Below are 20052 nucleotides of genomic sequence, written 5' to 3' on the forward strand. Positions count from 1 at the left end.
TAGGCGCAGACCCACCCGCAGAGCATGGGGGAATAGAGCCGCATCAAGGGATGGCTAAGGTTTCCAAAGCAGCTGATAACCGCGGCGGGCGGGACCATTCCCTGTACACAGCCCCTATGCTTCCCAGGAGTCGTCATGTCAACGTGGAAACCATGGACAAAAAAGGGTTGGCATCTTCTCCGGCTCGTAACTTCCAGGAGCCTAAGACTGGTTATCTGCCCAAGGAAGAGAACAAGGAGGGCACTGGGTACCGGCTGCTGAATGTGAGTGGGGGCCCGGGCCGGGGGAGTCTGTTTTCTACCTGGTAAATTCAGTCCTAGAGGACTGGGGAAGGACAGAGGGCTCAGTGCATGCAGATGGGAGGGAGGGAGACCTGCCCTAAGTTGGAAGGTGTTAATACCTGAGGAAGTGCTTATTTGTGGGAAGTTGACGATTATTTCACGGATCACAGTCTCGTTTTATTAACTATTAAATTAAGACAATTTAGAGAATACTTATGACAATCTCCCTTACTTATAGGGTCGTATGAAGATCTGAGGGAGATGGTGATGCAAAGTGCTTAACACTGCAAAGCACAGAGTGAATAAGTGTCAGCTGCTGTCATCATTGACTTTAGTGATGGTGTCATCACACATCATTGGGATTTCATTTATATGGTCAAAAGGCTAAACTCCAGAAACTTTAGTTACCTTTGTTTTCAATTCTTGAGGTTCTTACAGGTGAACCTGTAGGACCAAATCTGCATCATTTCTACAAAGTGAATTATTGGCCTCCTGTTCTTAATTAGAAAGATTAATTTATATTTGAAATGTATGAAACTCTTGAGTTTCAAGAAGCTCTTGAGTTTCAAGTTGGACACTTAACCAACTGAGCCCCCCCAGGGACTCCCCAAAAAACAAAGTTTCTCACATTAAAGTAACTGGCTCTTTACTCTCTACTAATTGATAAAATCTGTAATGGCAAAAAGCTACCATGCAGCAGTGTTTTTAATTTACTTATAGGTACAACAGTATCTACATACTTTAAAAAAAGAATAGTGTACCTATATGCAAGGTACACTGTTTACCCAAGTTTGGTTTCCCAAATTATTTGACCGTAGAATATTTTAATATTTTGAGAGAACAACAAAAAGAGCTTAGGAAATGAAATGTGCACTTGGATTTAGTTATAATGACCACGTAAATAAATTCTTTTCAGACACAGATCCAGAGGAATGAGTAATGAGTTTATGCACTATAGGCATTTATTATATAATACATTTAGAGTAATGCAAGTATATGCTATTAAAATTATTATAATAGCTATAAGATACATAATGTAGACCATTGAACATGGAATGGATGACGCTCTTTAATAAATGCTGCCTATGTATCAGTACACAGATGGGACATTATATATTTGGGCAACAGGTAGTCTTTCTATGATTTCTTGGCATTTTATGGTACATGATTTCTTGAAAGCAGTTTATCATAGTGGAATCACAACAGCTCTGTAAATATGTTTAGCATTTTCTGTACAAAATACATTTGTTTTAAACTTGGAAGCAAATATATCTCTCATATATATTTCACATCCTCTTAGCATACATTTTGGAAAACACTAGTTTGCAGATAATGCTTAGAACACATTTCAATTCATTGTTATTCAAAGTTGAGAACCACGGAGATTGGAAACAGGAAAAGCTGGTGGGTTTTAAGGAGGGGGTTGACATGGATCAGATATGCTTTATGGGAAAATTGTTTGTTAGGATTTAAGGAGAGATTAAAGAATGTAGACAATGAGTACAGTAAAGTAAAATCTCTGAGAGAATGGAAAAGTATGGTCTCTAGAGCACAGAGAGAGGTATCCTTCTTAGATAGGAAGAAAGGCATCTCTTCCTTCAGACCAGTGTATATTTTATCCTTGGATCACTGGTATCCAAATCTTCTAGGATACTTACTAAAATCTAGATTCTTGGGCCTCCACCTTAGATCTACTGAATCAGAAGGCTGAGGTCCCAGGAATATGCTCAAATTTTAAACTACCCCTGTGGTTCATAGTTTGAAAATTGCTATAGATAGAGGAAAAAGATAGGCATTGATGTGGAAGTTGTAGATTGAGGGAGTATGCTAGAGAAGAAAGCAAATGAAGCCAGAAGAGTTTCATGAACCAGGTGAAAGAAAAAGGAGGGATAAATGACTGGAGATCTCGGTGAGATGAAAAGAAAGTTTATTGAATATAAATTACTAAAGGAATTGGAAGGATTAACTAGAGAGAGTGCTCCAGTTGAGGGGTATTGCAGCTTCTGATTTTGGTAAAAATGTGGATTATGTACACTGCACATTAGTATCAGTTCTTTAAACCTCGTTAGTTCCTTTCAGCAGCTCACTGCTGAAAGCACACTAGATGCTACTTCCTAACTTCTCGTTATTTTACTTTTATTACACCTAGGCTTGTGTGCCAAGTTTTGTATTAGACACAGGGATGCAATGGTGAACAAGACAAGCAAAGCACCTTTCTTGAAGCTAATTTTCAATTGGGAGAGAGAGTTACAGATTATGTTGCATTCTAAGGAAATAAAATGGCACTGCGATATAAAATAATTGTGGTGGAGAAAGATAGTAGTTTGGACAGGGGATCAGAGAATGCCTCTGTAAGTATTGGCTTTTAAGTGAAAACCTGAAGAGACTAGCTACCATTTAAAGAGTTTTGGAGAGCATAATAAAGGAGTAAAGAAGCGTGAAGTTTCTGCAGTTCGGAATGGTCACAGAACATAGTGAATGAGAGGGGGAGTGGCGTGAAATGAGGCCATAGCATATCTTTTTTTGTATGTTTAAAGTATCTTAAATTTTTTTGTGTATGAATTTTCTGTTCAAGTTATTTTCCTTAGAGAATTTTGTTCTTTTCCTCCTCCACTTTTCAAAAATTCTTTATTTAAGGATATTAGATCTTCATCTGTGATACGTGTTACAAATATTTTTTCACAATTTAACAGCTGTATTTTGACTGTTCATGGTACTTTTTGCTATGTAAAAAGGTTCTCAATTTTATGAGGTCAAGTTTATCAATCTTTTATTACATCTGAATTGTGGGTCTTAGTTAAAAACTGTTTACATACACCCTAGTTGTAAAGGAATTTACCTGTTACCTTCTAGTACTTGTATATCATTTTTACATTTAATCCTTGATATTATCATTTTACATTTAAATCCCTGATTTATTTTGGGGCACCTGGGTGGCTCAGTTAGTTGAGCTCCTACTTCAGCTCAGGTCATGATCTCCTGGTTCATGAGTTTGAGCCCCGCATAGGGATCTGTGCTGACAGCTCAGAGCCTGGAGCTTACTTCAGATCCTGTGTCCCCTCCCTCCCTCCCACCCTCTCTCCCTCCCTCTCTCTCTCTCCCCTCCTCTCTCTCTCCCTCTCCCCCTCTCTCTCTCTCCCTCTCCCCCTCTCTCTCCCTCTCTCTCCCTCTCTCTCCCTCTCTCCCTCTCTCTCCCTCTCTCCCTCTCCCTCCCTCTCCCTCCCTCTCCCTCCCTCTCCCTCCCTCTCCCTCCCTCTCCCTTCCTCTCCTTCTCCCTCTCCCTCTCCCTCTCCCTCTCCCTCTCCCTCTCCCTCTCCCTGTCTCCCGCTCCCCCGCTCACGCTCTGTCTCTCTCTAAAAACAAAACAAAACAAAAACACATAAAAAAATCCCTGATTTATTTGGATTGTATGGTATGAGGTATGGATTTTTTTTCCTTCTTAAAGTAGATGCCCTTAAACCATTTATTAAGAAAAAAAAATCCATCTTTGCTGCATTGATTTGAGATGTCACTTTTATACTAAGTGAACATATATATTTGATTTTTTTCTGGACTTTCTGTTCTAGTGGTCTGTTTTTCAGATCATGTACCAGGACCATACTATTTTATTTTAAAGACTTATACTATGCCTTAATGTCTGGTAAGGCTGGTTCCCAACTTTGTATTTTTCCTTTTCTAATGATATCCTGAATATTATAACTTTTTAAAAAGCACTTGATTATTAATTGGTTTATCTCAGTAAAAAAGCCTATATTCTTTTATAAGGATTGCATTAAATTGATGAGTTAGGTAAAACTGACATCTTTATGATGTTGACTTGTCCTGTATAAGAGGTAAGAGATGCCTTTCCATTCATTTCAGATCTACTTAGGTATCTTGTAGATTTCCTTTTAGGAGTTTTGGACAGTTTTTGTTAAGATTATTTCTAAGGAGAGCCTTTTTCTGTGCTGTATCCCTTATTTTTTACGTATATTAAGGCTATTGATTTCTGTATGTTAATTTCATAACCTACTACCTTATTGAATTTTTTAAACATTTGAGCTAGTGTTGTTATTTTAATTTTAGATACACAATCAGATCATCTTCAAATAGAGATAATTTTATTTTTTTTCCAATTCTTTTGCCTTTAGTTGATCTCTCTTATCTAACTGCTTTGTCTCATGCCACCAGTAAGATGTTGAAGAGTGATGTGATAGCAGGCAGCCTTGCTTTGTTCCTGATCTTAGTAAAAGTGCTTCTAGTGTTTCCATACCAAATGAAACAATGGCTTCAAGACTTGCTTAATTCCCATTTTTGAGAATGTTGAATTTTGTCAGAGGCCATTTAAACATGTATGGAAATAATCATACAACTTTTCTCCTTAGATCTAGGATGTGTTATATTGTATTAATGAATTTCCCAATATCAAACTGCCTTGCATTCCTGGAATTAATACCTCTTGGTTATTGCATATTATTTTCTTAATGTGGTGCTCAATTTGTTTGTTATTATTTGGTATTTTTGTATCAATATTTATAAGTGATACTTGTCTATAATTTTATCAGTTTAGGTATGGTGTTATGCTTGCTTCATAGAAATATAAAGTTTTCCTTAATATTCAATGGTACAATCTGTAGTGCCATGGGATGTCTGTTCTTTGAAGGTTTGATAGAATTCCTTGTAAAAACTCCTGGCCCTGGCACTTTTTTTTGTGGTGGTAGTTCCTTGCTAACTTTCTCTATTTCTTTTATGGAAATTGGTCTATTTAAGCTGTTTATCACTGATAGGGTAAATTTTGTTAATTAGTATTTCCTTAGGAAATTATACATTTCATTTAGATTTTATTTTATTTTTTTCATATATGAAATTTATTGTCAAATTGGTTTCCATACAACACCCAGTGCTCATCCCAAAAGGTGCCCTCCTCAATACCCATCACCCACCCTCCCCTACCTCCCACCCCCCATCAACCCTCAGTTTGTTCTCAGTTTTTAAGTCTCTTATGCTTTGGCTCTCTCCCTTTCTAACCTCTTTTTTTTTTTTTTCCCTTCCCTTCCCCCATGGGTTTCTGTTAAGTTTCTTAGGATCCACATAAGAGTGAAACCATATGGTATCTGTCTTTCTCTGTATGGCTTATTTCACTTAGCATCACGCTCTCCAGTTCCATCCACGTTGCTACAAAAGGCCATATTTCATTTTTTCTCATTGCCACGTAGTATTCCATTGTGTATATAAACCACAATTTCTTTATCCATTCATCAGTTGATGGACATTTAGGCTCTTTCCATAATTTGGCTATTGTTGAGAGTGCTGCTATAAACATTGGGGTACAAGTGCCCCTGTGCATCAGTACTCCTGTAGCCCTTGGGTAAATTCCTAGCAGTGCTATTGCTGGGTCATAGGGTAGGTCTATTTTTAATTTTCTGAGGAATCTCCACACTGCTTTCCAGAGTGGTTGCACCAGTTTGCATTCCCACCAACAGTGCAAGAGGGTTCCTGTTTCTCCACATCCTCTCCAGCATCTATAGTCTCCTGATTTGTTCATTTTGGCCACTCTGACTGGCGTGAGGTGATACCGGAGTGTGGTTTTGATTTGTATTTCCCTCATAAGGAGCGACGTTGAACATCTTTTCATGTGCCTATTGGCCATCTGGATGTCTTCTTTACAGAAGTGTCTTTTCATGTTTTCTGCCCATTTCTTCACTGGGTTATTTGTTTTTCGGGTGTGGAGTTTGGTGAGCTCTTTATAGATTTTGGATACTAGCCCTTTGTCCGATATGTCATTTGCAAATATCTTTTCGCATTCCGTTGGTTGCCTTTTAGTTTTGTTGGTTGTTTCCTTTGCTGTGCAGAAGCTTTTTATCTTCATAAGGTCCCAGTAATTCACTTTTGTTTTAATTCTCTTGCCTTTGGGGATGTGTCGAGTAAGAGATTGCTACGGCTGAGGTCAGAGAGGTCTTTTCCTGCTTTCTCCTCTAAGGTTTTGATGGTTTCCTGTCTCACATTCAAGTCCTTTATCGATTTTGAGTTTATTTTTGTGAATGGTGTAAGAAAGTGGTCTAGTTTCATCCTTCTGCATGTTGCTGTCCAGTTCTCCCAGCACCATTTGTTAAAGAGACTGTCTTTTTTCCATTGGATGTTCTTTCCTGCTTTGTCAAAGATGAGTTGGCCATACGTTTGTGGGTCTAGTTCTGGGGTTTCTATTCTATTCCATTGGTCTATGTGTCTGTTTTTGTGCCAATACCATGCTGTCTTGATGATGACAGCTTTGTAGTAGAGGCTACAGTCTGGGATTGTGATGCCTCCTGCTTTGGTCTTCTTCAAAATTACTATGGCTATTCGGGGCCTTTTGTGGTTCCATATGAATTTTAGGATTGCTTGTTCTAGTTTCAAGAAGAATGCTGGTGCAATTGGGATTGCACTGAATTGGGATTGGGATTACATTGAATGTGTAGATAGCTTTGGGTAGTATTGACATTTTGACAATATTTATTCTTCCAATCCATGAGCAGGGAATGTCTTTCCATTTCTTTATATATTCTTCAATTACCTTCATAAGCTTTCTATAGTTTTCAGCATACAGATCTTTTTTTTTTTTTAATTTTTTTTTAATGTTTATTTATTTTTGAGACAGAGAGAGACAGAGCATGAATGGGGGAGGGTCAGAGAGAGAGGGAGACACAGAATCGGAAGCAGGCTCCAGGCTCCAAGCTGTCAGCACAGAGCCCAACGCGGGGCTCGAACTCACGGACCGTGAGATCATGACCTGAGCCGAAGTCGGACGCTCAACCGACTGAGCCACCCAGGCGCCCCCAGCATACAGATCTTTTACATCTTTGGTTAGATTTATTCCTAGGTATTTTATGCTTCTTGGTGCAATTGTGAATGGGATCAGTTTCTTTATTTGTCTTTCTGTTGCTTCATTGTTAGTGTATAAGAATGCAACTGATTTCTGTACATTGATTTTGTATCCTGCAACTTTGCTGAATTCATGTATCAGTTCTAGCAGACTTTTGGTGGAGTCTATCGGATTTTCCATGTATAATATCATGTCATCTGCAAAAAGCGAAAGCTTGACTTCATCTTCGCCAAATTTGATGCCTTTGATTTCCTTTTGTTGTCTGATTGCTGATGCTAGAACTTCCAACACTATGTTAAACAATAGCGGTGAGAGTGGACATCCCTGTCGTGTTCCTGATCTCAGGGAAAAAGCTCTCAGTTTTTCCCCGTTGAGGATGATGTTAGCTGTGGGCTTTTCATAAATGGCTTTTATGATCTTTAAGTATGTTCCTTCTATCCCGACTTTCTCAAGGGTTTTTATTAAGAAAGGTGCTGGATTTGTCAAAGGCCTTTTCTGCATCGATTGACAGGATCATATGCTTCTTCTCTTTTTTGTTGTTAATGTGATGTATCACGTTGATTGATTTGCGAATGTTGAACCAGCCCTACATCCCAGGAATGAATCCCACTTGATCATGGTGAATAATTCTTTTTATATGCTGTTGAATTCGATCTGCTAGTATCTTATTGAGAATTTTTGCATCCTTATTCATCAGGGACATTGGCCTGTAGTTCTTTCTTTGCTGGGTCTCTGTCTGGTTTAGGAATCAAAGCCAATACTGGCTTCATAGAATGAGTCTGCAAGTTTTCCTTCCCTTTCTATTTTTTGGAACAGCTTGAGAAGGATAGGTATTATCTCTGTTTTAATGTAGAATTCCCCAGGGAAGCCATCTGGTCCTGGACTCTTATTTGTTGGGAGATTTTTGATAACCGATTCAATTTCTTTACTGGTTATGGGTCTGTTCAAGCTTTCTATTTCCTCCTGATTGAGTTTTGGAAGTGTGTGGGTGTGTAGGAATTTGTCCATTTCTTCCAGGTTGTCCAGTTTGTTGGCTTATAATTTTTCATAGTATTCCCTGATAATTGTTTGTATCTCTGAGGGATTAGTTGTAATAATTCCATTTTCATTCATGATTTTATCTATTTGGGTCATCTCCCTTTTCTTTTTGAGAAGCCTGGCTAGAGGTTTGTCAATTTTGTTTATTTTTTTCAAAAAACCAACTCTTGGTTTCATTGATCTGCTCTACAGTTCTTTTAGATTCTATATTGTTTATTTCTGCTCTGATCTTTATTATTTCTCTTCTTCTGCTGCCTTTGGGGTGTCTTTGCTGTTCTGCTTCTATTTCCTTTAGGTGTGCTGTTAGATTTTGTATTTGGGATTTTTCTTGTTTCTTGAGATAGGCCTGGATTGCAATGTATTTTCCTCTCAGGACTGCCTTCACTGCATTCCAAAGTGTTTGGATTGTTGTATTTTCATTTTTGTTTGTTTCCATGTATATTTTAATTTCTTCTCTAATTGCCTGGTTGACCCATTCTTTCGTTAGTAGGGTGTTCTTTAACCTCCATGCTTTTGGAGGTTTTCTAGACTTTTTCCTGTGGTTGATTTCAAGCTTCATAGTATTGTGGTCCGAAAGTATGCATGGTATGATCTCAATTCTTGTATACTTATGAAGGGCTGTTTTGTGACCCAGTATGTGATCTATCTTGGAGAATGTTCCATGTGCACTCGAGAAGAAAGTATATTCTGTTGCTTTGGGATGCAGAGTTCTAAATATATCTGTCAAGTCCATCTGATCCAATGTATCATTCAGGGCCCTTGTTTATTGATCCTGTGTCTAGATGATCTATCCATTGTTGTAAGTGGGGTATTAAAGTCCCATGAAATTACCACTTTCTTGTCAATAAGGTTGCTTATGTTTGTGAGTAATTGTTTAATAAATTTGGAGACTCCCATATTCGGCGCACAGACATTTATAATTGTTAGCTCTTCCTGATGGATAGACCCTGTGATTATTATATAATGCCCTTCTTCATCTCTTGTTACAGCCTTTAATTTAAAGTCTAGTTTGTCTGATATAAGTATGGCCACTCCAGCTTTCTTCTGACTTCCAGTAGCATGATAAATAGTTCTCCATCCCCTCACTTTCAATCTGAAGGTGTCCTCAGGTCTAAAATGAGTCTCTTGTAGACAGCAAATAGATGGGTCTTGTTTTTTTATCCATTCTGATACCCTGTGTCTTTTGGTTGGCGCATTTAGTCCATTTACATTCAGTGTTATTATAGAAAGATATGGGTTTAGAGTCATTGTGATGTCTGTAGGTTTCATGCTTGTAGAGATGTCTCTGTTACTTTGTCTCACAGAATCCCCCCTTAGGATCTCTTGTAGGGCTGGTTTAGTGGTGACGAATTCCTTCAGTGTTTGTTTGTTTGGGAAGACCTTTATCTCTGCTTCTATTCTAAGTGACAGACTTGCTGGATAAAGGATTCTTGGCTGCATATTTTTTCTGTTCATCACATTGAAGATCTTCTGCCATTCCTTTCTGGCCTGCCAAGTTTCACTAGACATCCGTCACGAGTCTTATCGGTCTCCCTTTATATGTTAGAGCACGTTTATCCCTAGCTGCTTTCAGAATTTTCTCTTTATCCTTGTATTTTGCCAGTTTCACTATGATATGTCATGCAGAAGATCGATTCAAGTTACGTCTGAAGGGAGTTCTCTGTGCCTCTTGGCTTTCAATGCCTTTTTCCTTCCCCAGATCAGGGAAGTTCTCAGCTATGATTTCTTCAAGTACCCCTTCAGCACCTTTCCCTCTCTCTTCCTCCTCTGGAATACCAATTATGCATAGATTATTTCTCTTTAGTGCATCACTTAGTTCTCTAATTTTCCCCTCATACTCCTGGATTTTTTAATCTTTTTCTCAGCTTCTTCTTTTTCCATAATTTTATCTTCTAGTTCCCCTATTCTCTCCTCTGCTTCTTCAATCCGAGCCGTGGTCGTCTCCATTTTATTTTGCAGATCATTAATAGCATTTTTTAGCTCCTCCTGGCTGTTCCTTAGTCCCTTGATCTCTGTAGCAATAGATTCTCTGCTGTCCTTTATACTGTTTTCAAGCCCAGCGATTAATTTTATGACTGTTATTCTAAATTCACTTTCTGTTATATTGTTTGAATACTTTTTGATCAGTTCGTTAGCTGTTATTACTTCCTGGAGATTCTTTTGAGGGGAATTCTTTAGTTTCGTCATTTTGGATAGTCCCTGGAGTGGTGTGGAACTGCAGTGCACTTCCCTTGTGCTGTCTTGAATAACTTGCGTTGGTGGGTGTGGCCGCAGTCAGACCTGATGTCTGCCAGCAGCCAGCTGCTGGAGCCACAGTCAGACTGGTGTGTACCTTCTCTTCCCCTCCTCTAGGGTTGGGATTCATTGTGGGGTGGCGTGGCCTGGCTGGGCTACTTGCACACTGCCAGGCTGTGGTGCTGGGGATCTGGTATATTAGCTGGGGTGGATCGGCATGGTGCACAGGGGCAGGAGGGGCAGGCTCAGCTCGCTTTTCCTTCGGAGATCTGCTTCTGGAGGGGCCCTGCAGCACCGGGAGGGAGTCACACCCGCCGCCGGAGGGATGGATCCGCAGAAGCACAACGTTTGGTGTTTGCCCGGTGCAAGCAAGTTCCCTGACAGGAACTGGTTCCCTTTGGGATTTTGGCTGGGGGATGGGCGAGGGAGATGGCGCTGGCGAGCGCCTTTGTTCCTCGCCAAGCTGAGCTCTGTTGTCTGGGGCTCAACAACTCTCCCTCCCATTGTCCTCTAGACCTCCCGTTCTCTGAGCAGAGCTGTTAACTTAAAACCTTCCAGATGTTAAGTCCCGCTTGCTGTCAGAACACACACCGTCCAGTCTGCTTTTGCAAGCCAGACTCGGGGGCTCTGCTTTGCTTTGCCGGTGGGCTGGCCCTCTGCCCCGGCTCCCTCCTGTCAGTCCATGTATCGAGCACCACCTCTCTGCCCTTCCTACCCTCTTCCGTGGGCCTCTTGTCTCCACTTGACTCTGGAGAATCTGTTCTGCTAGGCTTCTGGCGGTTTTCTGGGTTATTTAGGCAGGTGTGGGTGGAACCTAAGTGATCCGCAGGACGCGGTGAGCCTAGCGTCCTCCTACGCTGCCATCTTCCCTATTAAGCTAGATATTAACTCATCTTTAAATGTTTGATAGAACTTGGGGCACCTGGGTGGCTCAGTCAGTTGAACATCCAACTTCAGCTCAGGTCATGATCTGTGTTTTGTGAGTTTGAGCCCCATATTGGGCTCACTGCTGTCACCCCAGAGACCACTTTGGATCCTCTGTTCCCCTTTGTCCCTCTCCTGCTTGTGCTCTCTGTCTCAAAAATAAAAATTAAAAAAAATATTTGATAGAACTCACCCGTGAAGCTGTCTCATTCTGGACTTCTGTTGGTTGGGAGCCTTTTGGTTATTGATTCAATTTCATTGCTAGTAATTGGTCTGTTTAAAGTTTTTATTTCTTCCTGCTTCAGTTTTGGGTGGTGATATGTTTCTAGGAATTTATCTATTTCCTCTAGATTGCCTATTTGTTGACATGGAATTTTTCATAATATTTTCGTACAGTCTTGTATTTCTGTGGTTTTGGTTGATATTTCTCCTCTTTCATTTCGGATTTTGAGTTTTCATCATCGTCATCTTCTTCCTCTTCTTTTTTTTGAGTCTGGTTAAAGGTTTATCAGTTTTGTTGACCTTTTCAAAGGACCAGCTCCTCATTTCATTGATCTTTTTTTTTTTTTTTTTTAGTTTTTATTTGTGCTCTAATTTTTATTACTCTCTTTCTCGAACTCATTTTTAGCTTTGTTTCTCTTTTTCTAGCTCTGGTCGTTGTAAAGCTAGGTTGTTCATTTGATATTTTTCTTCCTTTTTGAGGTAGGGCTTGTATGACTATAAACTTAAACAGCTTTTACTGCATTCCAACGATTTTGGGCTATTGTATTTTCATCTGTCTTCATTGTTTTTTGGTTTCCTCTTTGATTTCTTGATTGACCCATTCATTGTTTAGTAGCATGTTATTTAACCACCATATATTTGTGTTCTTTCCAGAATCTTTCGTGTTATTAATTTCTAGTTTCATAGCATTGTGGTCTGAAAAGATGCATGGTATGACTTAAGTCCTTTTTAAATTGTTGATACTTCATTTGTCACCTAACATGGTATCTATTCTGGAGAGTGTTTCATGTGCTCTTGAAAAGAATGTGTATCCTGTTTTAGGATAGCATGTGTTTTTTTTTTCCTTTCAATTTTTTATTCTAGTTAACATGCAGTGCAATATTGGTTTCAGGAGTAGAATTCAGTGATTCATCACTTACGTAAACACCCAGTGCTCTTCATAAATGCCTTCCTTAATACCCATCATCCATGAAGTCCATCCCCCATGCACCTCCCTCCATCGACCCTCAATTTATCCTCTAGATAACATGTTCTGAATACATCTGTTAGATCCATTGGGTCCAATATGTCATTTAAAGCCTCTGTTTCCTTGTTGATTTTCTGTTTGGATGATCTATTCATTGATATAAGTGGGGTGTTGATGTCCCCTCCTATTATTGCATTACTATCAATTACTTCCTTATGTTTGTTAATAGGTGCCGTATGTATTTGGATGCATAAACACTTACAATTATTATATCTTCTTGTTCCCTTAATGATTATGTAGTGTCCTTTGACTCTTGTTACAGTCTTTGTTTTAAAGTCTATTTTGTCTGATACAAGTATTGCTACCCTGGTTTATTTTCATCTTCACTTGTATGGTAAATGTTTTTCCATCCCTTCCTTTTCAATATGCATGTGGCTTTATGTCTGAAAGGAGTCTGTTGTAGGCAGCATATAGGTTTTGCCTTTTTATTCATTCTGTCACTCTATGTCTTTTGATTGGAGAGTTTAGTCTATTTACATTCAAAGTAATTATTGATAGATATGTACTTATTGCCATTTTGTTAATTATTTTTTGATTATTTTTCTTCTCTTTTCCTTTTTTCTCTTGCTCTCTTCTTTCATAGTGTGCGTTCATGGTTTTTTTTAGTGATATACTTGGATTCCTTTTTTTTTTCAATTCTTTATTTTTTAAAATTTACATCCAAATTAGCATATACTGAAACAATGATTTCCGGAGTAGATTCCTTAATGCCCCTTACCCATTTAGCCCATCCCCCCTCCCACAACCCCTCCAGCAACCCTCAGTTTGTCCTCCATATTTATGAGTCTCTTCTGTTTTGTCCCCCTCCCTGATTTTGTATTATTTTTGTTTCCCTTCCCTTATGTTCGTTTTGTCTCTTTAAGTCCTCATATGAGTGAAGTCATATGATTTTTGTCTTTCTCTGACTAATACTTAGCATAATACCCTCCAGTTCCATCCACGTAGTTGCAAATGGCAAAATTTCATTCTTTTTGATTGCCGAGTAATACTCCATTGTGTGTGTGTGTGTGTGTGTGTATATATATATATATATATATATATATATATATATATATATACACACACCACATCTTCCTTATCCATTCATCCATCGATGGACATTTGGGCTCTTTCCATACTTTGGCTATTGTTGATAGTGCTGCTATAAACATGGGGGTTCCTGTGTCCCTTTGAAACAGCACGCCTGTATCCCTTGGATAAATGCCTACTAGTGCAATTGCTGGTTTGTAGGGTAGTTCTATTTTTAGTTTTTTGAGGAACTTCCATACTGTTTTCCAGAGTGGCTGCACCAGCTTGCATTCCCACCAACAATGCAAAAGAGATCCTCTTTCTCCGCATCCTCACCAACATCTGTTGTTGCCTGAGTTGTTCATGTTAGCCATTCTGACAGGTGTAAGGTGTTATCTCATTGTGGTTTTGATTTGTATTTCCCTGATGAGGAGTGATGTTGAGCATTTTTCATGTGTTGGTTGGCCATCTGGATGTCTTCTTTGGAGAAGTGTCTATTCATGTCTTTTGCCCATTTCTTCACTGGATTATTTGTTTTTTGGGTCTTGAGTTTGATAAGTTCTTTATAGATTTTAGATGCTAACCCTTTATCTAATAATGTCATTTGCAAATATCTTCTCCCATTCTGTTGGTTGCCTTTTAGTTTTGCTGATTGTTTCCTTTGTGGTGCAGAAGCTTTTTATTTTGTTGAGGTCCCAGTAGTTCATTTTTGCTTTTGTTTCCCTTGCCTCCAGAGATGAGTTGAGTAAGAAGTTGCTGCGGGCAAGATCAAAGAGGTTTTTGCCTGCTTTCTCCTCAAGGATTTTGATGGCTTCCTGACTTACATTGAAATCTTTCATCCATTTTGAGTTTGTTTTTGTGTATGGTGTAAGAAAGTGGTCGAGGTTCATTCTTCTGCATGTCGTTCTCCAGTTTTCCCAGCACCACTTGCTGAAGAGACTGTCTTTATTCCATTGGATAGTCTTTCCTGCTTTGACAAAGATTAGTTGGCCATATGTTTGTGGTCCCTTTCTGGGTTCTCTATTCTGTTCCATTGATCTGAGTGTCTGTTCTTGTGCCAGTACCATACTGTCTTTATCATTACAGCTTTGTAGTGTAGCTTGAAGTCTGGGATTGTGATGCCTCCTGCTTTGGTTTTCTTTTTCAAGATTGCTTTGGCTATTCAGGGTCTTTTCTGGTTCCATACAAATTTTAGTATTATTTGTTCTAGCTCTGGGAAGAATGCTGGTGTTATTTTGATAGGGATTGCATTGGATATTTAGATTGTTTTGTGTAGTATCGACATTTTAACAACATTTGTTCTTCCTATCCAGGAGCATGGAATCTTTTTCCATTTTTTTGTGTCTTCTTCAGTTTCTTTCATCAGCTTTCTATAGTTTTCAGTGTATAGATTTTTCACTGCTTTGGTTAGATTTATTCCTAGGTATTTTATGTTTTTCTGTGCAATTGTAAATGGGATCGATTCCTTGATTTCTCTTTCTGTCGCTTCATTGTTGATGTATAGGAATGCAACCGATTTTTGTGCATTGATTTTATATCCTGCCACTTTGCTGAATTCATGAATCAATTCTAGCAGGTTTTTGGTGGAATCTTCTGGGTTTTCCATATAGAGTATCATGTCATCTGTGAAGAGTGAAAGTTTGACCTCCTCGTGGCCGATTTGGATACCTTTTATTTCTTTGTGTTGTCTGATTGCAGAGGCTAAGACTTGCAATACTATGTTGAATAACAGTGGTGGGAGTGGACATCCCTGTCTTGTTCCTGACCTTAGGGGGAAAGCTCTCAGTTTATCCCCACTGAGGATGATATTAACGTTTGGGTCTTTCATATATGGTTTTTATCATGTTGAGGTATGCCCCTTCTATCCCTACTTTCTTGAGGGTCCTTGTCAAGAAAGGATGCTGTATTTTGTCACATGCTTTCTCTGCATCTATTGAGAGGATCATATGGTTCTTGTCCATTCTTTTATTGATGTGACGAATCACATTAATGTTTTGCAGATACTGAACCAGCCCTGCATCCCAGGTATAAATCCTCCTTGGTCGTGGTGAATAATTTTTTTAATGTATTGTTGGATCCAGTTGGCTAATATGTTGTTGAGGATTTTTGCATCCATGATCATCAGGGAAATTGGTCTGTAGTTCTCCTTTTTAGTGGGGTCTCTGTCTGGTTTTGGAATCAAGGTAACGCTGGCTTCATAGAAAGAGTTTGGAAGTTTTCCTTCCATTTCTATTTTTTGGAACAGTTTCAAGAGAATAGGTGTTAATTCTTCCTTAAATGTTTGGTAGAATTCCCCTGGAAAGCCATCTGGCCCTGGACTCTTGTGTTTTGGGAGATTTTTGATTACTAATTCAATTTCCTTACTGGTTATGGTCTGTTCAAATTTTCCATTTCTTCCAGTTTCAGTTTTGGTAGTGTATATGTTTCTAGGAATTTGTCCTTTTCTTCCAGATTTCCTATTTTATTGGCCTATAATTGCTCGTAACATTCTCTTATTATTGTTTTTATTTCTGCTGTGTTGGATGTGATCTCTCCTCTTTCATTCTTGATTTTATTTATTTGGGTCCTTTCCTTTTTCTTTTTGATCAAACTGGATAGTGGTTTCTCAATTTTGTTAATTCTTTCAAAGAACCAGCTTCTGGTTTCATTGTTCTGTTCTACTGTTTTTTGGTTTTGATAGCATTAATTTCTGCTCTAGTCTTAATTATTTCCTGTCTTTTGCTGGTTTTGGGTTTTATTTGCTGTTCTTTTTCCAGCTCCTTAAGGCATAAGGTTAGGTTGTGTATCTGAGATATTTCTTCCTTCTTTAGGAAGGCCTGGAATGCTATATGCTTTCCTCTTATGACTGCCTTTGCTGCATCCCAGAGGTTTTGGGTTGTGGTGTTATCATTTTCATTGACTTCCATATAATTTTTAATTTCCTCTTTAACTTCTTAGTTAGCCCATTCATTCTTTAGTAGGATGTTCTTCAGTATCCAAGTATTTGTTAACTTTCCAATTTTTTTCTTGTGGTTGATTTTGAGTTTCATGGGGTTGTGGTCTGAAAATATACATGGCATGATCTCGATCTTTTTGTACCTACTTAGGACCGATTTGTGTCCCAGTAGATGGTCTATTCTGGAGAACGTTCCATGTGCACTGGAGAAGAATGTATATTCTGCTGCTTTAGGATGAAATGTTCTGAATATATCTGTTAAGTCCATCTGGTCCAGTGTGTCATTCAAAGCCATTGATTCCTTGTTGATTTTTTGATTGGATGATCTATTCATTGCTGTGAGTGGGGTGTTGAAGTCTCCTACTATTATGGTATTACTATGGATGAGTTTTTTTTATGTTTGTGATTAATTGATTTATATATTTGGGTGTTTTCACATTTGGTGCATAAATGTTTACAATTGTTAGGTCTTCTTGGTGGATAGACCCCTTGATTATGATATGATGCCCTTCTGCATCTCTTGATACAGTCTTTATTTTAAAGTCTAGATTGTCTGATACAAGTATGGCTACTCCAGCTTTCTTTTGTTGACCATTAGCGTGATAGATGGTTCTCCATCCCCTTATTTTCATTCTGAACGTGTCTTTAGGTCTAAAGAGGTCTCTTGTAAACAGCTTATAGATGGATCTTGTTTTCTTATCCATTCTGTTACCCTATGTCTTGATTGGAGCATTGAGTCCATTGACGTTTAGAGTGACTACTGAAAGATATGAATTTATCACCATTATGATGCTTGTAAAGGTGGAGTTTCTTGTGGTGTTCTCTGGTCCTTTCTACTCTTGTTGCTTTTGGTATTTATTTATTTATTTATTTATTTATTTATATATTTTTGCATTTTTTGTCTCCTCAGACAGTCCCCCTTAAAATTTCTTGCAGGGCTGGTTTAGTGGTCACAAACTCCTTTAATTTTTGTTTGTCTGGGAAACTGTTTATCCCTCCTTCTATTTTGAATGACAGCCTTGCCGGGTTAAGAATTCTTGGCTGCATATTTTTCTGATTCAGAGTACTGAATGTATCCTGCCACTCCTTTCTGTCCTGCCAAGTTTCTGTGGATAGGTCTGCTGTAAACCTGATCTGTCTTCCCTTGTATGTTACAGACTTTTTTTCCCTTGCTGCTTTCATGATTCTCTGCTTGCCTGAGTATTTTGTGTATTTGACTATGATATGCCTTGTTGATGGTCGGTTTTTGTTGAATCTAATGGGAGTCCTCTGTGCTTCCTGGAATTTGGTGTCTGTGTCTTTCCCCAGGTTAGGAAAGTTCTCCACTATGATTTGCTCATATAACCCTTCTACCCCTATTTCTCTGTCTTCCTCTTCTGGGACCCCTATGATTCTGATGTTGTTCCTTTTTAATGAGTCACTGATTTCTCTAATTCTTAAATCATGCTCTTTTGCCTTAATCTCCCTCTTTTTTTCTGCTTCGTATTCTCTATGAGTTTGTCCTCTGTATCGCTGAATCTCTGTTCTGCCTTATCCATCCTTGCCGCCACTGCATCCATCCATGATTGCAGCTCATTTATTGCATTTTAAATTTCATTCTGGCTATTTTTTACTTCTTTTATCTCTGCAGAAAGGGATTCTAATCTATTTTTGACTCCAGCTAGTATTCTTATTATCGTGATTCTAAATTCTGGTTCAGACATCTTGCTGTGTCTGTGTGGGTTAAATCCCTGGCTGTCGTTTCTTCATGCTCTTTCTTTTGGGGTGAATTACTTCGTTTTGTCATTTTGAAGGGAGAAAAGAAATTAATGGGGTAGAAAAATTGAAATTAAAAAAATTAAAATTAAAAAAAAATTAAAATTAAAAATTAAAAACACACAAATCTACTAGATTGTAGGTGTGTTTTGGTCTGGGTGTTGAAACTGGTTTGACAGATTAGAGGGAAAAAAAGGCGGGGGAAGGAAATTGTTTGAGAATTTGAAAAAATGAATACACTGAACTAGACTAAAATGAGATGATGGAGGAAAAATTGAATTTGAAAAAATATACACAGAAGTAAAGAATATAGTAGAAAAAATTAAAGAAAAATATTTTTTATAAAAATTAAAAATATGAATTTTTTTTCTGTATTTAAGAAAAAAGAAAAACAAAAAAAAATTATTTGAAAATTTGAAAAAGTGAATACACTGTAGTAGACTAAAATAAAATGATGGAAGTAAAATAGAATGTGAAACAATTTACATAAAAGTGAAAATATAGTGATTAAAATTAAAATATTTTTAATAGAAATTGAAAGTAAAAATGAATTTTTTCTCTTTCTGCCTTCAAGAAAAAGAAAAATGAAAAAGATAAAAAAAGAAAAAAATGAAACTGAAAATTTGAAAAGGTGAATACACTGAAGTAGACTAAAATAAAATGATGCAAGTAAAGTAGGATTTGAAAAAATTTACACAAAAGTAAAAAATATAGTAATAAAAATTAAATAAAAACATTTTTAATAAAACTTGAAAATAAAAATGAATTTCTTCTCTTTCTATATTCAAGAAAAAGAAAAGAATTGTAAAAGAGAAAAAGAAAAAAGAAGAGGAAAAAAAGAAAATTGAATAGATGAACCTGCTAACAGATTGAAGTGGGACTGAAATTGCTCCATTTTACCCTAGAAGTCAGTCTGTTTAGCTCTTTATAGTCCATAAATTAAGCCTGCGGTGAGACTTGTGTTCTTGAAGAGTGAAGTTGTCCCAGTTGGGCTGTGCTCAGTGTAACAGCTCTGCTCACCACTAGAGGGCATTGCTACCTTACAGGGGTGGATTGTTGCGGAGCTCATAGGTGTGTATGCGCATGTGCGGGAGCGGTGAAAATGGTGCCACACAGCTACCCAGTCTGTTCTCTTGGATCAGCAATCATGCACCTGTCCCCTATCTTCAGCTCCTGTCCACTCCCCACTTTTTTACTCTCCATGACCCTGCCCCTGGCAGTACCTCTCTCCTGAGTTTTATTTCAGATGCGGCTGTTTTCCCTGGCCCCTTACTTTCAAAGGACTGTGGCTTTGACCCATTCAGCTCCTCTGTGGGAGGGTCTCACGGAGCAATGGCTGAATGAGCAATGGCCGAATGTTGGCTGTACTAGGAATGCTTGCTGGACCCTGCTGCTGCTGGTGCCTTGAGACTGTGGCCAGGTGCCAGACTGCCCCAGGAAAAGTTTGCGAGACAGTGTAGCAGCAGTGTTTCAGGGATTATGCAAAATCACAACACAGATCTGGCACCAGGCTTCACCCTTAATGACCTTGCCCCACCACCAGCGAATGTGCTGGGACCTGGTGGGACCAGGTGGCTTCAATAGTCTCTACCAAATGTCCTTCCAGCAGTGGAACTGCTCTTCCCCATGTAACCTGAAAACCTCCTGTACCCCACTCTGTTCCTGGGGATTTGCCCTTCCCACCAGAGCACCAGCAGGTATTGAGCTGTGGAGTCGCAGCCTTTACGCTCCCGTTGTTTTCAGTCATAATGGAATTTAAACCCTTTCCTTTCTCCTTTATCCCTTTTTA

At 38.5% G+C, this 20052-nt stretch overlaps 1 protein-coding gene across 7 annotated transcripts in view; it reads left to right on the forward strand.

The window, feature by feature from the left end:
- C2CD6 (C2 calcium dependent domain containing 6) overlaps positions 1-20052 on the forward strand; it is a 187190-nt gene continuing 167138 nt past the window's right edge. For 6 of the 7 annotated variants that reach the window (XM_047873176.1, XM_047873185.1, XM_047873177.1 and 3 more), the window contains exon 1: positions 1-263. In XM_047873176.1, the coding sequence (XP_047729132.1) occupies positions 51-263 (213 nt within the window). In that variant the 5' untranslated portion in view covers positions 1-50. The remainder of the gene's footprint in view (positions 264-20052) is intronic. The other variant, XM_047873180.1, reaches the window with a different exon arrangement.

Source organism: Prionailurus viverrinus, chromosome C1 (assembly GCF_022837055.1).
Source record: "Prionailurus viverrinus isolate Anna chromosome C1, UM_Priviv_1.0, whole genome shotgun sequence".
NCBI lineage: Eukaryota > Metazoa > Chordata > Mammalia > Carnivora > Felidae > Prionailurus > Prionailurus viverrinus.